We start from the raw sequence: 21,305 nt of genomic DNA on the forward strand, positions 1-21,305 counted from the left end.
AATGTTTTAACTATAAAACTCACGTGAGACTCAGATATTTACATATAAAAAAAATATTTTAAGTGGGTTACTCACGTCATCATCCTCCTTGCGTTATCCCGGAATTTGCCACGGATCATGGGAGCCTGAGGTCCGCTTTGACAACAATTGGGTTATACTTGAGTAACCCACTTGTCGTCGTGTAAGTCGATATAACGCTCAAATGTTTCGATCTATTTCCGAGGATCTTTTTCAAAGTAGTGGATCCAGCCTTTACGCGTCGAGAGCGCGACGCATACCCATCACGCTCTTAATACCCGCTTAAAATATTTTTAATTGAAATGTGTGTGTAAACTGCTCCATTATGTCTTCTTAGTAAGTGCATCCTTGGTATAGAAGATGAGTCTCAGCGACAGAAAGTAGACGATTTCCATGAAGCTCAGGACGCTGCAACCCAGGAACAAGCCCGCCATACTGCCCACAGCCACTGAACACAAAAGTTATTAGTAACTTCTAAATTCGTTGATACTTACTGCAGTAATTATCAATTCGTAAAATGTTTAGCGACTCACAATGGATGAGAGTTATGCGGAGATACTTATCAAAATGAATATCAAGGCCATATCAAAACCATAAACATGTTAAATTAGACTCAACCACTCACTCTCATATCATTTTTAAATGTATAGTAGTAGTAGATTACATATAACATATTTATTTTGATCATAGTAGCTATGTACTTTGTAAAATTTATTAAAATTAATTTCCATAGATTACCCTAGTCTGTTATTTTTTTTTATGAATTCTTTTGAATGTTAAATTGTATATTGTCTTTTAATGCATGTTAATTATAAGATGTAATGTTTTGAAAAGAAGTGGCCCGCCGAGTTTCTTGCCGGTCCCATAGTGGATACCCCCCTCCAACCGAGGGAGACTGAAATCTTCTCGAGGCTGAGGCGTAGGGTTAGAGCCGGCGTAGCTTTATTTGACGTTCATATGCGCATTGTAATATGCCTACTTGGAAAAATATTTCATTTCATTTCATTTCATTTCATTTCATTTCATTTCATTTCATAGGTATCTAAAGCTTGACCAGAAATATATGACTATTGTCAGGAGGGCGCTGTTATTCTAATGTATACGATGACAGTTCAGTATAGTATGAAGAAAATAGTTCTAATGAAATTCCGCAAGATGGCGCGTAATCATATATTTCTGGTATTCATAAGTTTCTTTAAAACAATATTGGCTACGTGCACGACAATTACGCCCACTACCATGTGAACTTGAAGTGGAAAATGTCAAAAAATGACATGTAAACAAACATTATATTTTAACGATTTTTCGTTAATTTAAAATAAATCGAATAACAAGAGCTACTATTTCAAGTGTAATTTAGGTAGATAGATTATAAAGACATGGATATAATACCAAAAATCAGTTTCCAAAGCCATTACTCACGGTATAAACTTCCAACCCCAGACTACAGAAAGAGTCAATAAATTGGTGCTGGCAGGGCATATAAGGAATCTTGAAGAACATAGGAGCAATGGTACGAGTTCTTCGAGCTAGTGATATGGTATTCGCTAAACCTCCGTCCCGTTAATGCCATATAAAACAAATCTAAACGTAAGTACCTAGTCATGTCCGCGGCCGCAGAAATATCCGACACGGGTCTATTCCCAGGCTAGGCCTGAATCTTTAAGCATAATCTTTTACGGTAGGAAAAATACTAACAGCGTATTGAACAATATTAGGTAAACAAAGCTTAAATATAATTTATTATAATGTTTTGTTTTGACATGTCACTTACGTTTTCTATTCACCGTAGCTATCCATTTAGTTCTTTGATCCAATTTCCAGTGTGCTCTAAGAAACGCATAGAACGTGCAACGACTATTTATGCCATCATTTTTACAATTTTAACAACGATACAACATTGATGCCCCATATCAAACATTACACATTCTATTACATTTTATGAGTTTTGATAGATGACAACCACAATCAGTGTCGATTTTGACCACCGCAAGCACTGCGATCGCTTTGCTTACCCCCTCCATGCACTTTGCACGAAGCCAATACCAACCTAATACGTCAGTGAAGCCGAAAATGATGTCCCTCCTGTACCGCATCCGAGGATACGTGACGATTCCCCACTGCAGGTTCGTGCCCAGAAACCATTCTTGTAATACCTGCAAAATCAAAGTAGGTACCTACTATCTTGAATTGTCAAAGTGTGTTTAAACGAGATAATAATAATTCCCCCGTGTGGTGACTGGTTAAGAATTTCACCACCCCCTTTCTTCCCGTGGGTGTCGTAGAAGTCAACTGTGGGATATGGGTTAAATTGTGGCGTAGGCGAGAGGCTGGTAACCTGTCACTGCAATGTCACAATTTGGATTTCTTTCAATCCCTTTTTGTCAAGAGTGGCACTGAAACTTAGTAGTTCATGTGCTCTGCCTACCCCTTTGTGGAATACAGGCGTGATTATATGTATGTATGTATGTAGCCCAGTATTTAGTCCATCACTTTCATCCAATAGCCCAGTTCATTTTAGGTTCCATTAACTCTCAAATAGTCCTTACACCCTGGCGGGTGTTGCCTCTGCGTGTGCCCCATGATACGGGTAAGGGCAACACCCACTCGGTGTACCCCTTACATTTCATTAAAGTGTCAAAAGGGCCTCTACGCGTTGGCTTCGGCCCCGCGCACGCCTCCCAAAGGTCCGGAACACCATTGTTCCGTGATGGGAAAGACATACAACTAATATTAAGATTAGTTTTTAGATTTTATAGTTTTGAAAACGAAGAGAATCCACCTACCTAAAATTAATACAGATTTGTACCTAAGTGGTCAAAGATAAAAAAAAAAAGTTAAAAATGACGACACGGATTTATTTCACAGAAAATACATAATTGTCCTAAAATACATGAAAAGGTTTTAAAATTTTCTCAATTGTAATACCACAACTTCAGACATTTTTCAATGGCTCCGTAAGATGTAGTATTTAGATAGATAGACAGACAGATATTTTTTTCTTCACTCAATGATAGAATATTCTTTATTGGCACACCCAGCAAAAGATACAGAATAAAGATACAGTGGAGATAAAACATTAGGTGAGACAACATGTGGTCTTATCGTTGAAGAGGGATTTTCTCCAGACAAAATTTGGATAGCGGAAATAAAAAACATAATCAAAAAGAGCATGACGATGAGATATATAAAATATATGAGAGAGAATACGAACATAAGACTGTATAACGTAGTTGACATCGTCACAGATGGGGACACATCCGCAGCTTATTTTCTTCTTATCCTTATCTACTTCCAGCTTGTACAACTCATCTGCAAATGAACAATTATTGCCTTATTACGTTTCGATAAGAATTATTTTTACTCGCTTTGAAAACGTGATGAAATGATTAATTATTAACTGAACCTTATGATAGTGTTGAGCTGTTATTGAATAATATTCGAAATTTGAAAACAACTAAAAGATAAGATGTGAGTGTGCACGAAAAACGTCCCACTCTGTCGATTGCTATAAAGCCGCTTTGTCAGTTTATTCATATAAAGATACGAGTAAATCTCGCCTTAATGGTAACCGACAAAGAGGGACGTTTTACTAAACACACTCACAAATAAACAATGGTATGAGGCTTTCTAACACAAGCACTCATATTGATTCGCAGTTTTCAAAATGTAACGTAGGTAATTAAAAGTTTTTTTCTTATCAAAGTTGCGTGTTAAAAGTTAAAACGTGTAAAATTCGTAACAGTTTCAAGTTTCAATCCCTTGTATTTATGTATCAGTTTAGATTGAACTGTATATTTTTTTGTATAAATTATACATTTGTTTTCGATTTGTCGTTTACTAGAGGACTCCTTACCTTTGTATTATTACATTAAAACGGGATTTAATCGCGTAAAAGTTGCGTTTTATATTTAACCTGACGTTTCGGACATGACATTACGTCTCCTTACCTTTGTATCTAGCGAGACAGCGCATTCCATTGACATCGCAAATCTTTTCATCGCCTGCAAGTAGTAATTAGCAAATTAAAGTATTACAGCTTAGCAATCGTTTAGGCGTTCATCATCATCCTCCTTGCGTTATCCCAGCATTTTCCACAGCTCATGAGAGCCTGGGGTCCGCTTTGACAACTAATTCCAAGATTTGGCGTAGATACTAGTTTTACGAAAGCGACTGCCATCTGTCCTGCCAATCCGAAAGTGAACTAGGCCTTATTGGAATTAGTCCGGTTTCCTCAAAATGTTTTCCTTCACCGAAAAGCGACTGGCAAATTTCAAATGACATTTCGCAAATGACGGTCAAGCAAAATACAGTGAAGTTATTAGAAATGATAGTAATGAAGCAGATAGCAAGTTAATAATGAAGGCCTGTGTCCAGCAGACCCAATAATGATAAGTTTTAAGTATCTTGACCTGTGTGGTGATGGTTGACCCTTTCTTCTTGTGGGTGTCGTAGAAGTCGACTATGGGATATGAGTTAAATTGAGGCGTAGGCGAGAGGCTGGCAACTAGCTGTCACTGCAATGTCACAGAGTTCCTTTCAACCCATGCACTTTATTTGCCAGTCATGAGTGGCACAAATACAGTGAAGCTTTAGTAGTTTCAAAATTTTTGTATTTTTGCTCCTCGTCATAGCCATTGCATTCTTTTTGAACATGGGATACATGCGTGATTGTATGTACGTATGTTTGTATGTATGTATGTTTAAATATCTTACCAATTCTCCTATAGAAGTAGGGTATACAGTTACAGTACTTCATACACAGCCGGATCCGGCACTCCATTCGGCACATTGTGTACGTATACACTGAGTTGTGCTTCAGCGGGTTCTCGTTGATGAAGCGGCAGCGACGTTGCGGTACGCTTAGCCTGAAAATTGTAGACGAATCATGCATGTTAAATTAAAACTCTTTTTTACAGTCGAGTTCATAAATATCTGTAAATTTTTTCACCTTATTGCAAATAGTTAAGATGAACATCGTGCTGTAGAGAGAAAGTAAGTTTTTAAACCCCGATGCAAAAACGACGGGGTTTTAAAGTTTGACGTGTCTGTCTGTCTGTTTGTCTGTCTATTTGTCTGTCTGTCTGTCTGTGGCATCGTAGCTCCCGAACGAATGAACCGATTTAGATTTAGTTTTTTTGTTTGAAAGCTGAGTTAGTCGGGAGTGTTCTTAGCTATGTTTCATGAAAATCGGACCACTAGCTAAGTCGCGGTCGGGGTTTTTTTTTAAATTTTAATTTTGTGGATAAGTTAGTTCAAGTAGTATAACTTTATTTATTTCAATGGGATGTTCTTCAATTATCAATATCCCGCAATGTATTAAGTTTTACTTTTTTCCACCACGAGAGTCTAGTTGTCTACCAAGAACACATATGAGGAGAATCTTAGGGTTATACGCAAGCTGGTACCAATTGATTTTTTTTTCTCTCGTTTTTACAAAGTTTCATTGGGATTTGACTTTTGAAATAAAGTCAAAATTCTACCTACTCTAAATGACCATATTTAATGACGTTACTCGAAGAGTTAATACTCGTAAGCGGCAGCGGAAAACTATTTTTTTTTAAAGCAATATTTCACATTCCTTACTTGGGTTGACTGTGCTTTAATCATACTTAAATAAAAAAAATACATACTTAGCAGCTTCAGGTGAAGTGTAGACGGTGAGCGCAGTCACGTACATCTTCATGTAGAAGTCTTGTGCCGAGTGCTGGAACTTGGTAGATATGTCTGGAACTTCCAGGGGACCGTGGATGTACACCTGTACATATAGTATTTATAGGTTTAATTTTACTATTTACCTACTATAAAAATACTATGAAAATGTAACATTTTCGATAAGAGTTTTTAATAAGATTTCACAAACAAGTTTTAGTATTTAAAAACAATTGAAGAACAACACGTCAAATCAAAGAATTAGCGTAAAATGGTGTTGAAAATGTAAAATATTATCGATGCCTAATGGGTACTGTAGACGTCACATTCACCGCTGAAGCGCATAAGTATTGCGATTCAGCGGGGTAATGTTGACAGCATCTATGGAACATTAACGAAAGGAGACTTTTTATTTTAGTATAAAAGGGCGTTTGATTATTAACTTTAGGTTTACATTGTTTCAGGTATTTAGTTATATACCTGTTTATTCTTTTTTGTGTGCAACAATAAAAAAAAACTATACATATGGTGTTGATTATCACTTACAACATTATCACTTACGTCATAAGCAGTCGATAAATTTATCACTTGTGCGAATACTTCACCATCTAAGGGGTGTACGAAAAACGTCTCATTCTGATGTTTTATCATGTCCCATCTATTTGCTTCTCTATATCTGTAAATAAATCATTTTGTCTTTTATAGATTTTAATTATATTTTAAATATCAACAAACTGGTATTTAGTCCAATACAAAAATACATTTAATAAATTTGCAATGGTCCACAAAAATAATGTATTTAGATTATTATTTTTTTATAAACTATTTATTGCAAATATCAATAAAGAGATGTTTGTTAAAAGCATCTATTTACATGTTAACAACCGGATTTCCGTACTTACGTAGGCGAATTATACTCAGCGACTTTCGAATTGATAGCATAACACAGTCCCATCTCCGTCACAGTAGGTTGCACCTTCAAGAGAATCCCGGAAGCACCAATAGTCAACGTGGGTCCAAAAGGCGCAGACAGGTTCAACAGGGTGGGCAGGTAGTCGGTGGCAGGTATTGGATCGTATGCTGGCAGGTCCTCAAAGTTCTTGTAGGTTGAGTTGGATAGCTGCATGATGAATTTTTTGAGGGCTTCCTTGTCTGGGACTGGAGAGTTTCTAGAATTGCGATTAAGTACAAAAATGTAGTTTGTTCCATTAGGTTTGTTAATTCATTACCAAACATAAATAAAATGCAAAACTACATAATAAAGTAATTTCAAAAATGGGACCAAGAAGATCATCTTTCACCTATTCGTGTGTAAATTTTATCAAAAACGGGCATTTCTTTTAACAATGCTATATTGATATACGTTAATTTGAATTTAGAATTCTAGAACCTATGATATTGGTGCATGACGTATATGATGATGCTTCCACATTGACCGTAATAAATGTTGCATAGCATTGTGAGATACAGACAGCGCGATGGCACTGAATTTACGCTGTCTTTGTGACAAAGTGTTATAAAAAAATATAACAGCCAACGTGGCCAAACCATAAGTCCAGAGAAGACTCTTTTGAAGTACAAAAACACCTTAAAATTTAAAATTAAAAGTTCTGACCTCACATACAAATCCAGCTTTTTCTCATCAATCCTCCGATGCGGGCAAATGGTGACACATGGAAACGTAGTATTCCATGCAAACATATCTCGGTCCATGGACACTACAGTTGGCGAGGACTGGTAGCGCTCCCACGTAGTGCTGGAGAGATACACGGAGCCAAAGACGGAGAGGATGACCAGGGCTAGCCAGAGTAATCTGTGGAAGAGGTTTAGAGTAAGAGAGCCTCCTATATCTTCTGCCAATCCTAGAGAAAGAAGGGATGACCAAAAAGGAAACACCATTACTAAAATATTCCCAAGTCAAATTAGAAGGGTAAAAAATACTTTAAGACACCATAATACCACATCAGGAACAGAGCCGAAGACGAAAAAGTAACCAAAGCTAGCCAAAGTAACCTGAGAAGTAAATAAACGTTTCAGTGGGACCTTATAGCAGGAGATATTGAGCAGGGAAGAAGGAAAGGATGAAAAGTTAATGAATAAAGGCAATGAAAATAATATACTCACATAATAAAAGACATAAATAATACCGAATGTTCTAGACAAAGCTTATATTTTGATCAATAAAACGACGATAGTTTCTTCTTCGCAGCTTGAAAGAGCAATTTTGGTCGCCTCAACTAGACGAATTTATCAATATTTACACTTCCAATGGATGTCTTCCAGGCGCCACTAGATGGTTCAACCCATGTAAAGAGGAAGTATCCAGAAACATCGACAAGTACAATGCTGTTTTGCAAAGAGCAACTTCGCTTTGGATCGACAGGTCTTGTATAAAATTTTCTGAGGGATCAAGACTTACACTTCCAAAGGATGTCTCCCAGGCGCCACCAGATGGTTCAGCCCATGTATAGACGATGTATCGAGAAAGATCACTAAATATGATGCTGCTTTCTTCTTCACAGCTTGAAGGAGCAACTTCGCCCTGCTCGGTTCGGTTGGTTGCACGAATTTTGTGGTTGCTGCTGAGCGGTACTCTTCTTGAATTATGCGAGCCTGGTATGTGCGTTCGGAGGAAAACATGGTTTTGGATTGAGATTACTTCAAAAAATGTTTTTTTTTGCGAAATGATTAATTACGACATTGAAGGTTTTGTTGTACGATAGACACGGCTATTTTCACAAAAAAAATCTAGGTGATAAATGTATGTAATGAAATTGTCACGTTTCCAAAAAAAGGTTTGAAAATTTTTCTTTAATTGACTACTTTCATAAATATTATTCGAAATAAACCAAGCATGATGTAATTAAAACAGAAAAGACTAGCAAACGAAAACAAGAGAGTTAGTAAATTGAATTGTTGAAAAATCATAACTGTACGTTATACAAAAAAAAAGCAAATATATTTTTGCAATTAATTGACGACGAACATTTAATGAAAAATAATACGGAAGAATGTTTTAAGGTAAAAAATTAAAGGAAACACTTTTTACTACTCAAAGCTGTTTCAGCTACTAAACAACAATAGAAATCAAATCTGATAATAAAGTAACATACGTGACAAATGATCATTATACAATCGTTCAATAATAATAGCCCAATGATTTCAGAGCAATTATGTGTAATTTTAATGAGTTTCGACTCGAAAGGGCGATGTTATCCATTTTGTCATGATTGCTGTCACGGTAGCTATTATAGTGTTATGTGGTCTAATTATGTATTGTTTGAATTATTGAACCCACAGGTTGAAATATTGTTTTGTTATTAACAGATATAAAATAATTTGGTAACAATTTCGGTGCGCCTGATGAAATAGTACAGGCAATGATGCAATTAAATGCTTAGTCTTATATTTTGCTTGGAGTATAAATAATAAAATTAACTCCCTTCTTTTATTTTTTTCTGGATTATCTAGTAGCTTAGTTAGCATAAGAACCGTTATATTAATTTCAAGCCAAGGGTGAAATAGTACATTACGATACAAGTGCGTAAAAAAGGAAGTTCGAAACGAGTGGCGATAAATTAAAACACGACCGAAGGGAGTGTTTTAAATCGACACGAGTTACGAATTTCCTTTTCGCACGTGTATCGTACGACGTTTTTCAGTACAGATGAGCCTCCGAAGTTTCGACCTGGCATATAATGAACCACTTCTCGAACTAGTGCGTAAAAAAACGACCATCTGTACTAAAATATTTTTTTACAGATTTTACTAACAAATTAAAAACTTCTCGGATTTGTAAGTAAGTAATAGTACATTACATCAGAGGCCGGGAAAATGAGGATTTCCGGCCAAGTGGGTATATAGGGATACGAGGCCGGGAATCCGTTTTCACGCCGAGGCATGTATAGTGCTTTTCTCAAACATACAATGAAATAAAAAAAAATGCTCTAAAGGACAATATTTTATAAAAAAAAGTTACTTTGCAGGCCTAGGCCTAAAAAATAATATGAAATCCCTTTACAATCCTCTCGAGTTGTTGCGCCCAAAAAGCGATACTTCCCAGCCCATTTTAAGGAACGTAAAGACAATATTTCATTGCATGTTTGAGAAAATCTTCTTTTTTGCACTACAAAGGCAACAGCTTTAAAAATAACAGAATTACATTAATCATAAAGGGAGCAACATAACATGCGGTCTTATCGCTAATATTATTTATTTGTGTGTGCTTCAGATGTTTTTCTTGGCCATAAGACTGTTTTAAATGAACGTTGCATTATTTTTAAATAAATAAAGGAATTAATTGTATTTAAAAGTTACGTGTCAATGGTGCACATGTTTTTAATTAACACCTATTTAAAAAACACTTCACAGATAATTTGACATTGGCACCGTGCACTTAGCACTTCCATCCAATCCAAACACTCATAAATATCTATCAAAAACAAAGAATTTTTAAAAATTGAAAAATTATGCGCGTACAGGAGCGTTTTTCATGAAAGATGTTCTACAAACAAAATTAATGGCCATTATGACAGACGCCATCAAAATCACTTTCGTTTAAAAAGAAAAAAACACCCAACTTATCCCTTACAGTTCGCTGAAGCGTTTTTCAACCTTAACGCTTTAAAAATAGGGGGTGGGTAATGTGTTGATTTTTTTGGTAAATGGGGTTTAGAAAAATGTTTCCACGTCATCACTTTGACGGTAAAGCAACAAACTGTGGTTTAATAAATTCGTAGTTCGGACACGTTTAACGCCAGTTAGCTGATGATGGATGGTAGATCTTGCAAGGAAAATGGGAGGAGTTGTGATTATTTTTAGGATATTTAAAAATATACCCATAACATGGCCTGTGTGGTGACGGGTTAAGAATTTCACCAACCCCTTTCTTTCCGTGGGTGTCGTAGAAGGCGACTGTGGGATATGGGTTAAATTGTGGCGTAGTCGAAAGCCTGGCAACCTGTCACTTCAATGTCACAATTTCGTTTTCTGTCAACCCCTTATTTGCCAAGAGTGGCACTGAAACTTGAGTAGTTTCATGTGCTCTGCCTACACCTTCATGGGATACAGGCGTGATTGTATGTATGTATGTAGTTATGATCAAGAGCGATGCATTTTTTTTAAATACACCAAAAATGGAGGACTTTGATTCTTAGTAGCATCAGAACGATGAAGTGAAATAAATGAATAGGCATGAATAGTTATAGATTGTTAATTCTGTTTTATTTTTACTTTTATTGCTATAGTTATGGACATTAATGTAGTAAATACTAGTAGGATGAATATGTTTGTAGTAGTTTTAGTATTGTGTTGTATTTAATTATTATATGCATGAATGAATATTCGACACAATTTTTATTGTTAAGAATGAATAAATAAATAAATAAAAAAATATTAATAATTTAAATTAAAAAAAAACACAAATCGAAACATAAAGGAATACAACCTGAAATATGTTTTAAAATGCGTTAATAATGCTCTATATAAAAGGATCGGACATGTTAGTGTCAATCTAACCACAAAATTTTAATTATAAAAAAAAACCTCCAACATAGTGGTCCGATTTCCATCAAACTTGGCTAAGAACACTGCCGTCTACGTAACAGCTTTCAAACAAAAAAAAAACTAAATCGAAATCGGTTCATCCGTCCGGTAGCTACGATGCCACAGACAGACACACACAGAGACAGACCATTTTAACAAAAATAGCTTTGACATTAACATAATCCGATCCATATCGTATCCTTGAGCCATTTTAACCGGTATCTTAATGTTCGAATCAGGCCGATGTTTGATTTGCTAATTTCTGTTTTTTAAACCCCGACGCAAAAACGAAGGGGTGTTATATGTTTGACGTGTCTGTCTGTGTGTCTGTCTGTCTATCTATCTGTTTGTCTGTCTGTGTCTGTGTGTTCTTCTTAGCCGTGTTTCGTGAAAATCGGTCTACGGCTATGTCGCGGTCGAGGGTTTTTTCAAAATTTTAAATTTGTAGTTAATTTATTGATGTAAAATGGTGGCAAGTAAAGACGATTAAATGGCAGACTATGAAGACAAGCAGCACATTTTATATAAACATTAATGTTTAAAAAGAAACGTAACACATTTTTAACTAATATCACAAAAAGGGGAAGTGAGGTGAACACGGCACACCGGCGTCACGTCCGGTGTCACGGCGGCGCCAACAAGTGAAGTGGACAGAATAGGTTTCCATTAAATATTGCACGTTTTTTTACAGAAGGTTCCGTTAAAATAATTTTTTGAATATCGCATTCCTGCGACTACATCGCCGTCGAAAAGTTTAACTGTAGGTAAAAGTATAGTAACATACATACATACATACAATCACGCCTGTATCCCATAAAGGGTAGGCAGAGCACACGAAACTACTAAAGCTTCAGGGCCACTCTTGGCAAATAAGGGGTTAAAAGAAAACGAAACTGTGGCATTGCAGTGACAGGTTGCCAGCCTCTCGCCTACACCACAATTTAACCCATATCCCATAGTCGCCTTCTACGACACCCACGGGACGAAAGGGGGTGGTGAAATTCTTAACCCGTCACCACACAGGCAGGTCGCTTGTATGGAATATAGGTTTATTCTGCATAAGATTACAGTGTGCGATAACTTATATAGCATGGTTAGGAGTAGTAGTGTGAGTGTGGCCTGTCACACTACAATTTTTTTGAACACGTAATATTTAGAATATTCAGCTCCTAGCTCCTAGTTCTGTCTACTGTCGTTTGAGTCGTCGGCAACCGAAACCTTCCTTAGAACTTGTACACTCTTTTTAGCTGTGTACTTAACACAGCAAAAAGGAGTGTACAAGTTTCTAATGGGTTGGCAGCGCGCACGCGACACTCCTTGAGTTGCAGGCGTCCATAGGGTGACGGTTACCGCTTTCCATCAGGCGGACCGTATGCTTATTTGCCATCTACGTAGGTAGTATTTAAAAAAATGTAGATAGTTGAAATATAGTGGCGCTACAAAAAGCTTACAGTTTAAATCGTATATTATTATTTATTCTATATATAATGCCACTACCTCTTATTCTCAAAAATATTACAGTCTGGCAATAAAATAGAAATGGAATTATTTGTTTTGTCATAATGATAATAATACTTACTTGAATACTTAGAGGAAGACCGAAGATGAGTGATGGGCAGATACCATAGCAATATGAGAGCCTGCGACGTTTCGGTAGAAGACACGCCCGATCGTGCGAAGTGGAAGCAAAGAACAGGAAAAGAAGACCCCAAAATCAGAAAGATGGGAATAATAATGCTGAGGAGAGAGAAAGAGAGAGAGAGAGAGAGAGAGAGAGAGATAATAACACTTACTGGTTGTCACCTACTGACAACCTAGTGGCAACTACTGAGTCACTTTTGTATGACATTACATACAAAAGTGACTCAGTAGTTGCCACTGTATACAGAGCGGTTTGCATAGACGAGTGCGCCCCGATTTATTACTACTCTAATTTGCCAGGCTGCATTTCGCAGCGCAAATTAATTTATGTAGACATTTTTAATGAAATCTTTGTTTATTTTACACGAAATACTGCATGATACAATTTTCAAAGTAGGTAAATAAAATTGCAATTCCCATGGATCCCTAAAATCACAGAGTTCCATTATTCCCGTGGCTCCCTAATTAATTTCACGTCACAGCGCCGGTGACAGTCTCGATGAAAGAGACGGAAATACAACTACTCTGTAGGAGTGAGAGAGATGGGTGCAGTTCATTATCTTCAAGGAATTGGATGGTTTTATGCAACGGGTTCGAGTTTTCAAAGTTTTGTGATTTCTGCAGCATCTGGAGTAAACGCAAATAGTGCAGTGCCGATTTTTTTGAAAATTATTTTTCTTGTAGTTTCCTTCCATGGGTCTTGTAGATGTCGACTGTGGGACCTGTCACTGAAACTTTCAGTTTCATAGTTTTGGAAAGGCACGAGTTTATGTATGTAATTAATTAATTAATGTTATACTAAAGTAAAAGTATTACAAGAGAAATAAGCACAAAAGGGTACTTATTCTTTATGTGCTATAAACAGGTACACTATTTGATTTTTTTTATAATACAGTTCTTAAGCTACTAAAGGTGAGGAGACTCGTGTGCAAAAAAGTTACATATGTTTTTTTTTATTTTTTTTTTTTTAGGAAAGGAAACTTACAGGAAAGTTTTAAATTTTCTGCCAAACTGCACAGCAGTTATTATTATATTTCATGCTTATGTTCCTTTCTTACAAACAAAGGTAAAATGGACTGTACAAGTTTCCAATGGGTTGGCAACAGCATGTGACACTCCTTGAGTTGCAGGCGTCCATAGGTTACAGTAACGGCTTTCCAGCAGGCGGACCGTATGCTTGTTTGCCATCGACGTAGTATAAAAAAGGGTATTTAATTTTGATGCTGAAACAATGTAAGACCTTCCAACCCCCTGACATACATCCAAAATTATTATTAACCCCACCAGTTAAAAATAAACATAATCATCACAATGAATTCAGCACACGTCGCTCTTTTAATTAACTACATATAAAACTGAAAAACCAACTTTAAATACACTTATAACATGTAAAATTTAACGTTATATAAATAGGTATAAAGGCGATGAGAAGTGCTTGGAAATTAAGGAAGAAATACACGAAACAAGTAATGCCAAGACGGTGGAAAGTACCGTGTAAATATCGCGGGGCAAGAGGTGAAGGTGCTTGGTTAGTGTGGAGACGGACTTTTATAAGGGTTTATTTGAAAAGTGGGTAATAGCTGGCAATACACGTAGCTGAGAATGTCCACTTTTCACGTAAGTTGTAAGGTATTTTTCTCATATTGTATAGGTTGCATATAATTTTAAGATACAAAGTACCTACAGATTGTAACGACCAATGTTGTGACAATAAGTAAATCATTTATCTATCTTTATCTATCTATCGACTATAATAGAAATACAGTGTGGTACATAAGTCGAGCCCTCGATGGAAACTACCTTAAACTAGCTAATTTTACTTACGGGAGATATTTCTTTATTTTTAATAAGAAACAAAATTGCATTCAAAGATTTTTCAAAACTCTCTTGCCTCGCATGGGACTCAAAGTAACTAACATTGAAAAAAAAAACACTCACTATTTTATTATACTAATCGATGGGATACAATTTCTCACACTTGCAATAGAATAAAATATGTAAAATGATAAAAAAAGTTACATGTGGTATACATTCCATAACTCCCTAGGGAGAGCGATTCTCCCATAACTCCCGCTCGGCCTGCGTGCAATTACACATTTACTGTGGCACTGTGATAAAAAAGTACTTTGATACAGGTGTAGGTAGCGTAAGCAAATGAACTCGAGTTAAATCACAGACGAAAATCTCGTAAAATAAATAAAAAAAGCCCCCTCCACACACGCCAACCTCACTTAATTTGAACATCCGAATGTTTAATAAAACATCCACTTTGATTTACATCGTGTAAATCCGTACCTTTTCGCTTGTAGTGTAAACACGCCCTTACGGAGCGTTCCGAATTTGAATTTTGAATTTTCTGTTAACGGCGTTTGTTGAGGTAAGATGTTTGCTTTGTTTTGATGGTGGGTATAATTAATTAGGTTTCTTTAATGATGTATTTATCTTCGATTTGTAAATTAGGTACTTTGGGAATGTAGCTATTGTGACCATATTTACCATATTGCATTGCATTAAAGTTATAACTTTAGGCACCGAAAATAATTATTTCTGAGCATTCATGTGTTAAAGGAATTACGATAGGTCATATTGGATTGATTATAAAATAAAAAAAATCATTATGGCAATTTATTTAATGAAATGGTCCATGTCTCCCGCTGGCTCATGTCTCTCGGATCCCCCTTTGCAATTATTACATTGCTTTTGTAATTATTACAATACCTATTTTGATATTTACCTACTGTAAAAAAAATCTTAAATAGTAAGTAATATAATATTGTCTTCGGTTACCGCGATAGTTACTCATGAAATAAAACTATGTTTAGCTTTTTTTTGCAAGAAAAGAGCGTACACCCATCTTAAAGGTCGGCAACACACCTCCAATACTTCTGGTGTTTCGGGTGTCCATGGGCGGCAGTGATCGCATACCACCTTGCGACCTGTCCGCTTGTTTTTTTTTTTTATGGGATAGGAGGCAAACGAGCAGACAGGTCGCCTGATGGTAAGCGATCACCGCCGCCCATGGACACCCGAAACACCAGAGGTGTTGGAGGTGCGTTGCCGGCCTTTAAGATGGGTGTACGCTCTTTTCTTGAAGATTTGAAGGTCGTATCGGTCCGGAAATACCGCAGGCGACAATTCATTCCACAGTTTAGCTGTGCGGGGCAGGAAGTTTCTGGAGAAACGCACAGTTGAGGACTGCCAGCCATCTAGATGATGTAGATGATGACGATGGAAATGTTGTCGCGTAGGGCGATGGCGGAAAGAAGCCTTTGCCTTCTATACCATTAAAAAAAAACGAGCAGACGAGCCGCCTAATGGGAAGCAGTTATCGCTGCCCACGGACATAAGCAACGTCAAGGCAGCCACTTATGGGTTGCCGACCTTCGAGAACCCTAAATAACTATAATAATAGCTTACAAGTGCGCAGTTCAAATTTGAGATGGGATTGTGACACGCAAAAATAATGCTGCTGAAGAATGTTAGTCTGTGAACATGAAACTATATGCAACGAATCTGTATAGATATTTAAGTTGAATTCAAACCAAAACAAAGTGAAAATACTTTAACAACCTATAAAAACCATTCGAATCGTTATTCACACCAATTCTTATTAAACCCCAAACGACTGGACGAAAGAATTTAAATAAAAAACCAATAGCAAATCCTATAAGCCCGATACACCAAGAAAAGCACGCCAGCACCCCTCAACATAAGAGCTAGTTTCCTTTAGCATCAGATAAAGGTTGCTCCACACCTATTCGCCGTAAGGCGGCGACACACGATCAAATAAACGGGAACACCTCCTAATAAAAATTCCTGCAAATCAATACGTTTTTACGCCTTTCCGTATTGTATTTTATTTTGCCGTGCGACTTCGTATTAAAGAAACGATTGTCGCGTTGTGTAGTGGGATTCAACAATTTTGATAGTAGGTGTGTTATTTTAAATCTTAAAATACTACGGGCCATAATTTTCCGCGTCATTTTTAAATAGTATTATATGTATAATTAGATAAACTATATATCCAAGACCAACAAAAACGCATTACTTACCATATAATAACATTACGTATAATAACTTTGTCACCAAAAAAAATGGCGCCAATCTTCGAATTTTCTTTGATTATTATTCGCGCCTACATAATGTCAACCTAATTGTAATATTAATTCATTTTATAAAACAATTTTAACTACTTGACTAAACGCCATACCATATTTCCCAGAAATATAATACATACATACATACATACAATCACGCCTGTATCCCATAAAGGGGTAGGTAGAACATATGAAACTACTAAAGCTTCAGTGCCACTCTTAGCAAATAAGGGGTTGAAAGAAAACGAAACTGTGACATTGCAATATAATAAATATAATAAATTGTATAATCTCCATCGAATTCATTTTAAAATTAAAAACTTAAGCTTAAATCTATGACTAATGACCTATTTGAACACGTACCTAATGTGTAATACTTATTTGTCTAGTTTTATTGATAAAACTGTGTACTCAGTGTTGCAATCCATTGCGCGTTATCGATACCTAACAATAAACAAACTGATGTAACAGCAGTTTTATTACAAAATGTAATAATATTAGGCAATGCTTAGGTACTTCACCAGTAAAACGTAAATATATTGACGCATAACTAGGTACTAGACGTTATTGAAATCGGTTATTGACCCAAAAAAAGTAAAGGGAAAATATTCCATATTGATAACAGTTTGCTGCTTTAAGATATGAAGGCAAACAGAATATCAACCTAATTGTAATATTCATAAACGTTAAAAATATATCTGTTTGATGTGACGTCCTTTTGAGTTTGGCTTAGAATAGAATATAATTATTTATGCGTGTAAAAAATGATAAACATCGATGTTGCATAATATGAGTATTATAATATATCCAACCTTAATTTATCATCATAATCACATGTCACACGAGTATAAGTGAATCTAAGAAATATAAACATAGCAAAAATATTTTTTTAAATAAATAAATATTGGGGACACCTTAAAAAATCAATTAAGCCCCAAACTAAGCAAAGCTTGTACTATGGGTGCTAAGTTGCTAACCGACGATATACATATACTTAATAAAAATAGAAATATTAATAGACAAATACATACTTATATACAGAGGAAACATCCATGACTCAAGAACAAATATCTGTGCTCATGACACAAATAAATGCCCTTACCGGGATTGGTACCAAGATACTTAATAATATCATCCTTTTTTAAGTTTCTCGGAACTTTGATTTCATTTTTCACCTCATTCAACAACATTAAACATTACAACATTGATCATGTCGATGAGAAGGCAAATGTTATTAATTTTTAATTTTTACGAATAATTATAAATGGGAAAGTGGGTGTGTCTGTTTGTTTGTCCGTCTTTCACGACAAAACGGAGCGACGAATTGGCGTGATTTTTTAAGTGGAGATAGTTGATGGGATTGAAAGTGATATAGGCTACTTTTTGTCTCTTTCTGACGTGAGCGAAGCCGGGAGCAAAAGCTAGTAAAACTATACACTACCTATGCTAACAAGCAAAGTCAACTTTGTCCAAGTATCAAGACCCCTCACGCCTACACACACGGCGCCCGTATCCTTGCAATTTGCATGCGCCTGTGTGAGTGCGATTGACGCTAAATGCCTCCGTTTGAACACTTAGAGTATTTATTGGCACGTACGGAAAAATTCCAATAAGGGTGCGGAATTCGGACGCGAAGAATAATGTTTAATTTGGAGAATTTATGGTACGTTTGTGATTGTTTTAGTGAGGATTGATTGGGATTTAGTAAATGTTTTTATTAGTTTGGTGTTTGTTTGGTTCTATTAAATACGAAATAAGTTAAAAAAGAAATGTTATTATTGAATTGGGATAGCCTTCTAGTCAAACAAAATGAGGTTAGTGAAAATGACAACAGTAGATCCATACTTATTAACATTATAAATGGGAAAGTGTGAGTGTCTGTTTGTTTGTCCGTCTTTCACGGCAAAACGGAGCGTCCAATTGACATGATTTTAAGTGGAAATTTCTGAAGGGATGGAGAGTGACATAGGCTACTTTTTGTCTCTATCTAACCCCCCACTTTTCAAGAAATGGGGGCTAAACGTGTGTATGGCGCATTCCGCAATTTCTGAATAAAACGCGAGCGAAGCCGCGGGAAAACGCTAGAAGAAAATAAAAATTAAAGCTTGGTATAATGTAACTCATTTACTCCTGTGGCCTACAAGTACTTCACAATAGTGACAAATTGACGCTCGATATTAGTGACACTTTGCCGTTCATTGCCTGTTCAACAAAAAAATATTGACGCTGAGTAACAATGTTACTTATCAACCCAGAAATAGGCACAGAATTGTCAGTGTCAAGCGTCAATGTCACTGTCAAATAGCCCTCTGTCGTTTTGCCGCGACATCGACAGACCCAGTGTTGCGTTTCGTTCGCCACAGAGTGTGAATAATTGTGAATTTAGCTAGGCTGTCTAGAGTTGCACGTGACATCAAGCGGGACGTAAGATAGATTGCTACCGATGTATGTAATAAAAGAGTCTATTTTTGTACTTACTTGGCTGGCGCGATAAGCCAAAATGAGTTTTGGCCTCCAACACACGCCATTTGACTCGGTCTTGAGCGGTATCGCGCCAGCTTTCGCCGACGCCGAGCTCACGAGGTCTACCTCCACTCTATCCGCTCAACGATATTTTGGGTGTCCAGCAGGACGGCGTCCAATCGGTCTCCCCAAGTAGGCCCTTTTGACTGCCCGATCTTCTCCCATTCTCTATTTTGGTATCTGATTCTTAATAGTATTATGTCTATTTATAGCAGCCTTTAAAGCGCCCGTCTTCGGACAAGGCCTCCATTCCTCCACGCTTGTCGGTCCATTGCCATCCGCATCCAGTTATCGCCAGCCAGGCAGATGTCATCTCTCCATCTAAGGGGCGGCTTGCCACGACCGCGGGTGTTAGCGGGCTTCCACGCCATAGTTCGAACTTAACAGTATTACAGGTTACGAAATAAATTAAGAATGACGATACTCACTTATTTAAAAAACTTCATATTCACTTATTTTTAAAACACGTTTGATAATCTAAATCAGTTTGATTGATGATCGTGGAAAAGCCAGCGTAACATGCATCACTAAAAGAGTCATGCACCAATAAGTAGAACATCCTGCGTATGACTAACTAGTTAAAGTGGTTCCTTGGTAAACCCACAGTTGGATATAATGGATATTGAGATATTTTTAAATTATGACTTGTATGATGTAGTTTCGCTAATAATCACAAGATTGACTGTGGCCATTTTTTTTATTAGCCTAATATATTGTCCTAACTACTGTTAGGTAAAGGCTTCCCCTCTCTTTTTCCACTTAATCCTGCCATTAAGACATTATTGCTAATCCGGAGAAAATGTGTCTAAGTCGTCCCGCCATCTCTTTTCCGGTATGCTAGAGTGTGGCTAATGAAATATTGCCCCAACTTTTGGCGGGAAATTCAAAAAATCTAGGGCTGGTCACACTTGGTATAGTAGGAGATATAGTTTTGATACTAGAAAATATTTTTGTTTTCTATGCACACTTATATTGAAAATCAATAGAAATTGCTAATATATGTACAGAAATTTGACAAAATCTGTTAGCATTTGACGTATTAACCTAAAAGTTTTACGATGGTTATTAGCATTTAAATATTAATAATTAACGTGTATTACAAGTAGTAATGGGGAATGGATGAAAAAATTAAAAGTGCCTGTACAAATCCTGGCTCGTACCAATAAGTTTTTCGGAACTTACGTACGAAATATCATTTAATATGTACCACTAGCTTTACGGTGAAGGAAAACATCGTGAGGAAACCTGCATACATCAGCGAAGAAATTCAAAGATTTATGTGAAGTCTCCAACCCGCATTGGGCTAGCGTGGAGACTATATAGTATAGGCTAAATTATATTATTTATTTTATTTTTTATATTTTTATATCAAATTACTACTGACCAGTCACTTCACTGATTTCTTCTAAATATTGGTTTTTCGTATGTAAGTCGTTACGTTCCAATATTTTTATTTTATTAATGCTTTCCAGAGCTTCGAGTTTCTCCTTGTCTTTACACTCTTTTCCTGTTTATGAGATTTAAGTTTTATTATATTCACATACTTAATCAAATTTATAGGCAAATGTTAGAACTAGTACTTAAAGTATCAAAATATTAATAGAGCACCAACCTACTATATTGTTTACGACTTGTAAACATTGCAGTTTTTCATTATATGCCGCTTCACGTCGACTTCGCTCTTGGTTGTAATTATTTATTAGCTTAAACAGCAAATTGCGGACCTCGCTTGGTATCGTCATTGTTATAATATTTAAGATTTACCCTTAATAACCCGCGAACAATTTGAATAAGTGACATAAATTGACAGCAGACTTTTAGCCTTTTTTT

General features: G+C 36.3%; 1 protein-coding gene across 1 annotated transcript; it reads right to left on the bottom strand.

The window, feature by feature from the left end:
- Positions 1 to 269: 269 nt before the first annotated feature.
- On the bottom strand, positions 270 to 8,310 carry LOC125242765 (sodium channel protein Nach-like). The gene is made up of 10 exons (XM_048151699.1): positions 8,090 to 8,310; positions 7,286 to 7,483; positions 6,573 to 6,839; positions 6,232 to 6,346; positions 5,652 to 5,776; positions 4,735 to 4,886; positions 3,969 to 4,022; positions 3,233 to 3,330; positions 2,069 to 2,174; positions 270 to 466 (listed from the first exon to the last, which is right to left on the bottom strand). Exons 1-10 carry the CDS (start codon positions 8,308 to 8,310, stop codon positions 342 to 344), a joined length of 1,461 nt encoding a protein of 486 aa, XP_048007656.1. The 3' UTR covers positions 270 to 341.
- Positions 8,311 to 21,305: the final 12,995 nt, after the last annotated feature.

The sequence above is a fragment of the Leguminivora glycinivorella genome, chromosome 3 (genome assembly GCF_023078275.1).
Source record: "Leguminivora glycinivorella isolate SPB_JAAS2020 chromosome 3, LegGlyc_1.1, whole genome shotgun sequence".
Classification (NCBI taxonomy): Eukaryota; Metazoa; Arthropoda; class Insecta; order Lepidoptera; family Tortricidae; genus Leguminivora; species Leguminivora glycinivorella.

Bases quoted from the DNA above. Each gene is read 5' to 3' on its own strand.
- LOC125242765 (XM_048151699.1), bottom strand. From the start codon at position 8,310: ATGTTTTCCTCCGAACGCACATACCAGGCTCGCATAATTCAAGAAGAG. The intron at 6,347-6,572 runs GTAAGTACGGAA...ATTTATTTACAG, and splicing joins GCTGAGTATAATTCGCCTAC to ATATAGAGAAGCAAATAGAT. The intron at 4,887-5,651 runs GTATGTATTTTT...TACAATTTTCAG, and splicing joins ACTTCACCTGAAGCTGCTAA to GCTAAGCGTACCGCAACGTC.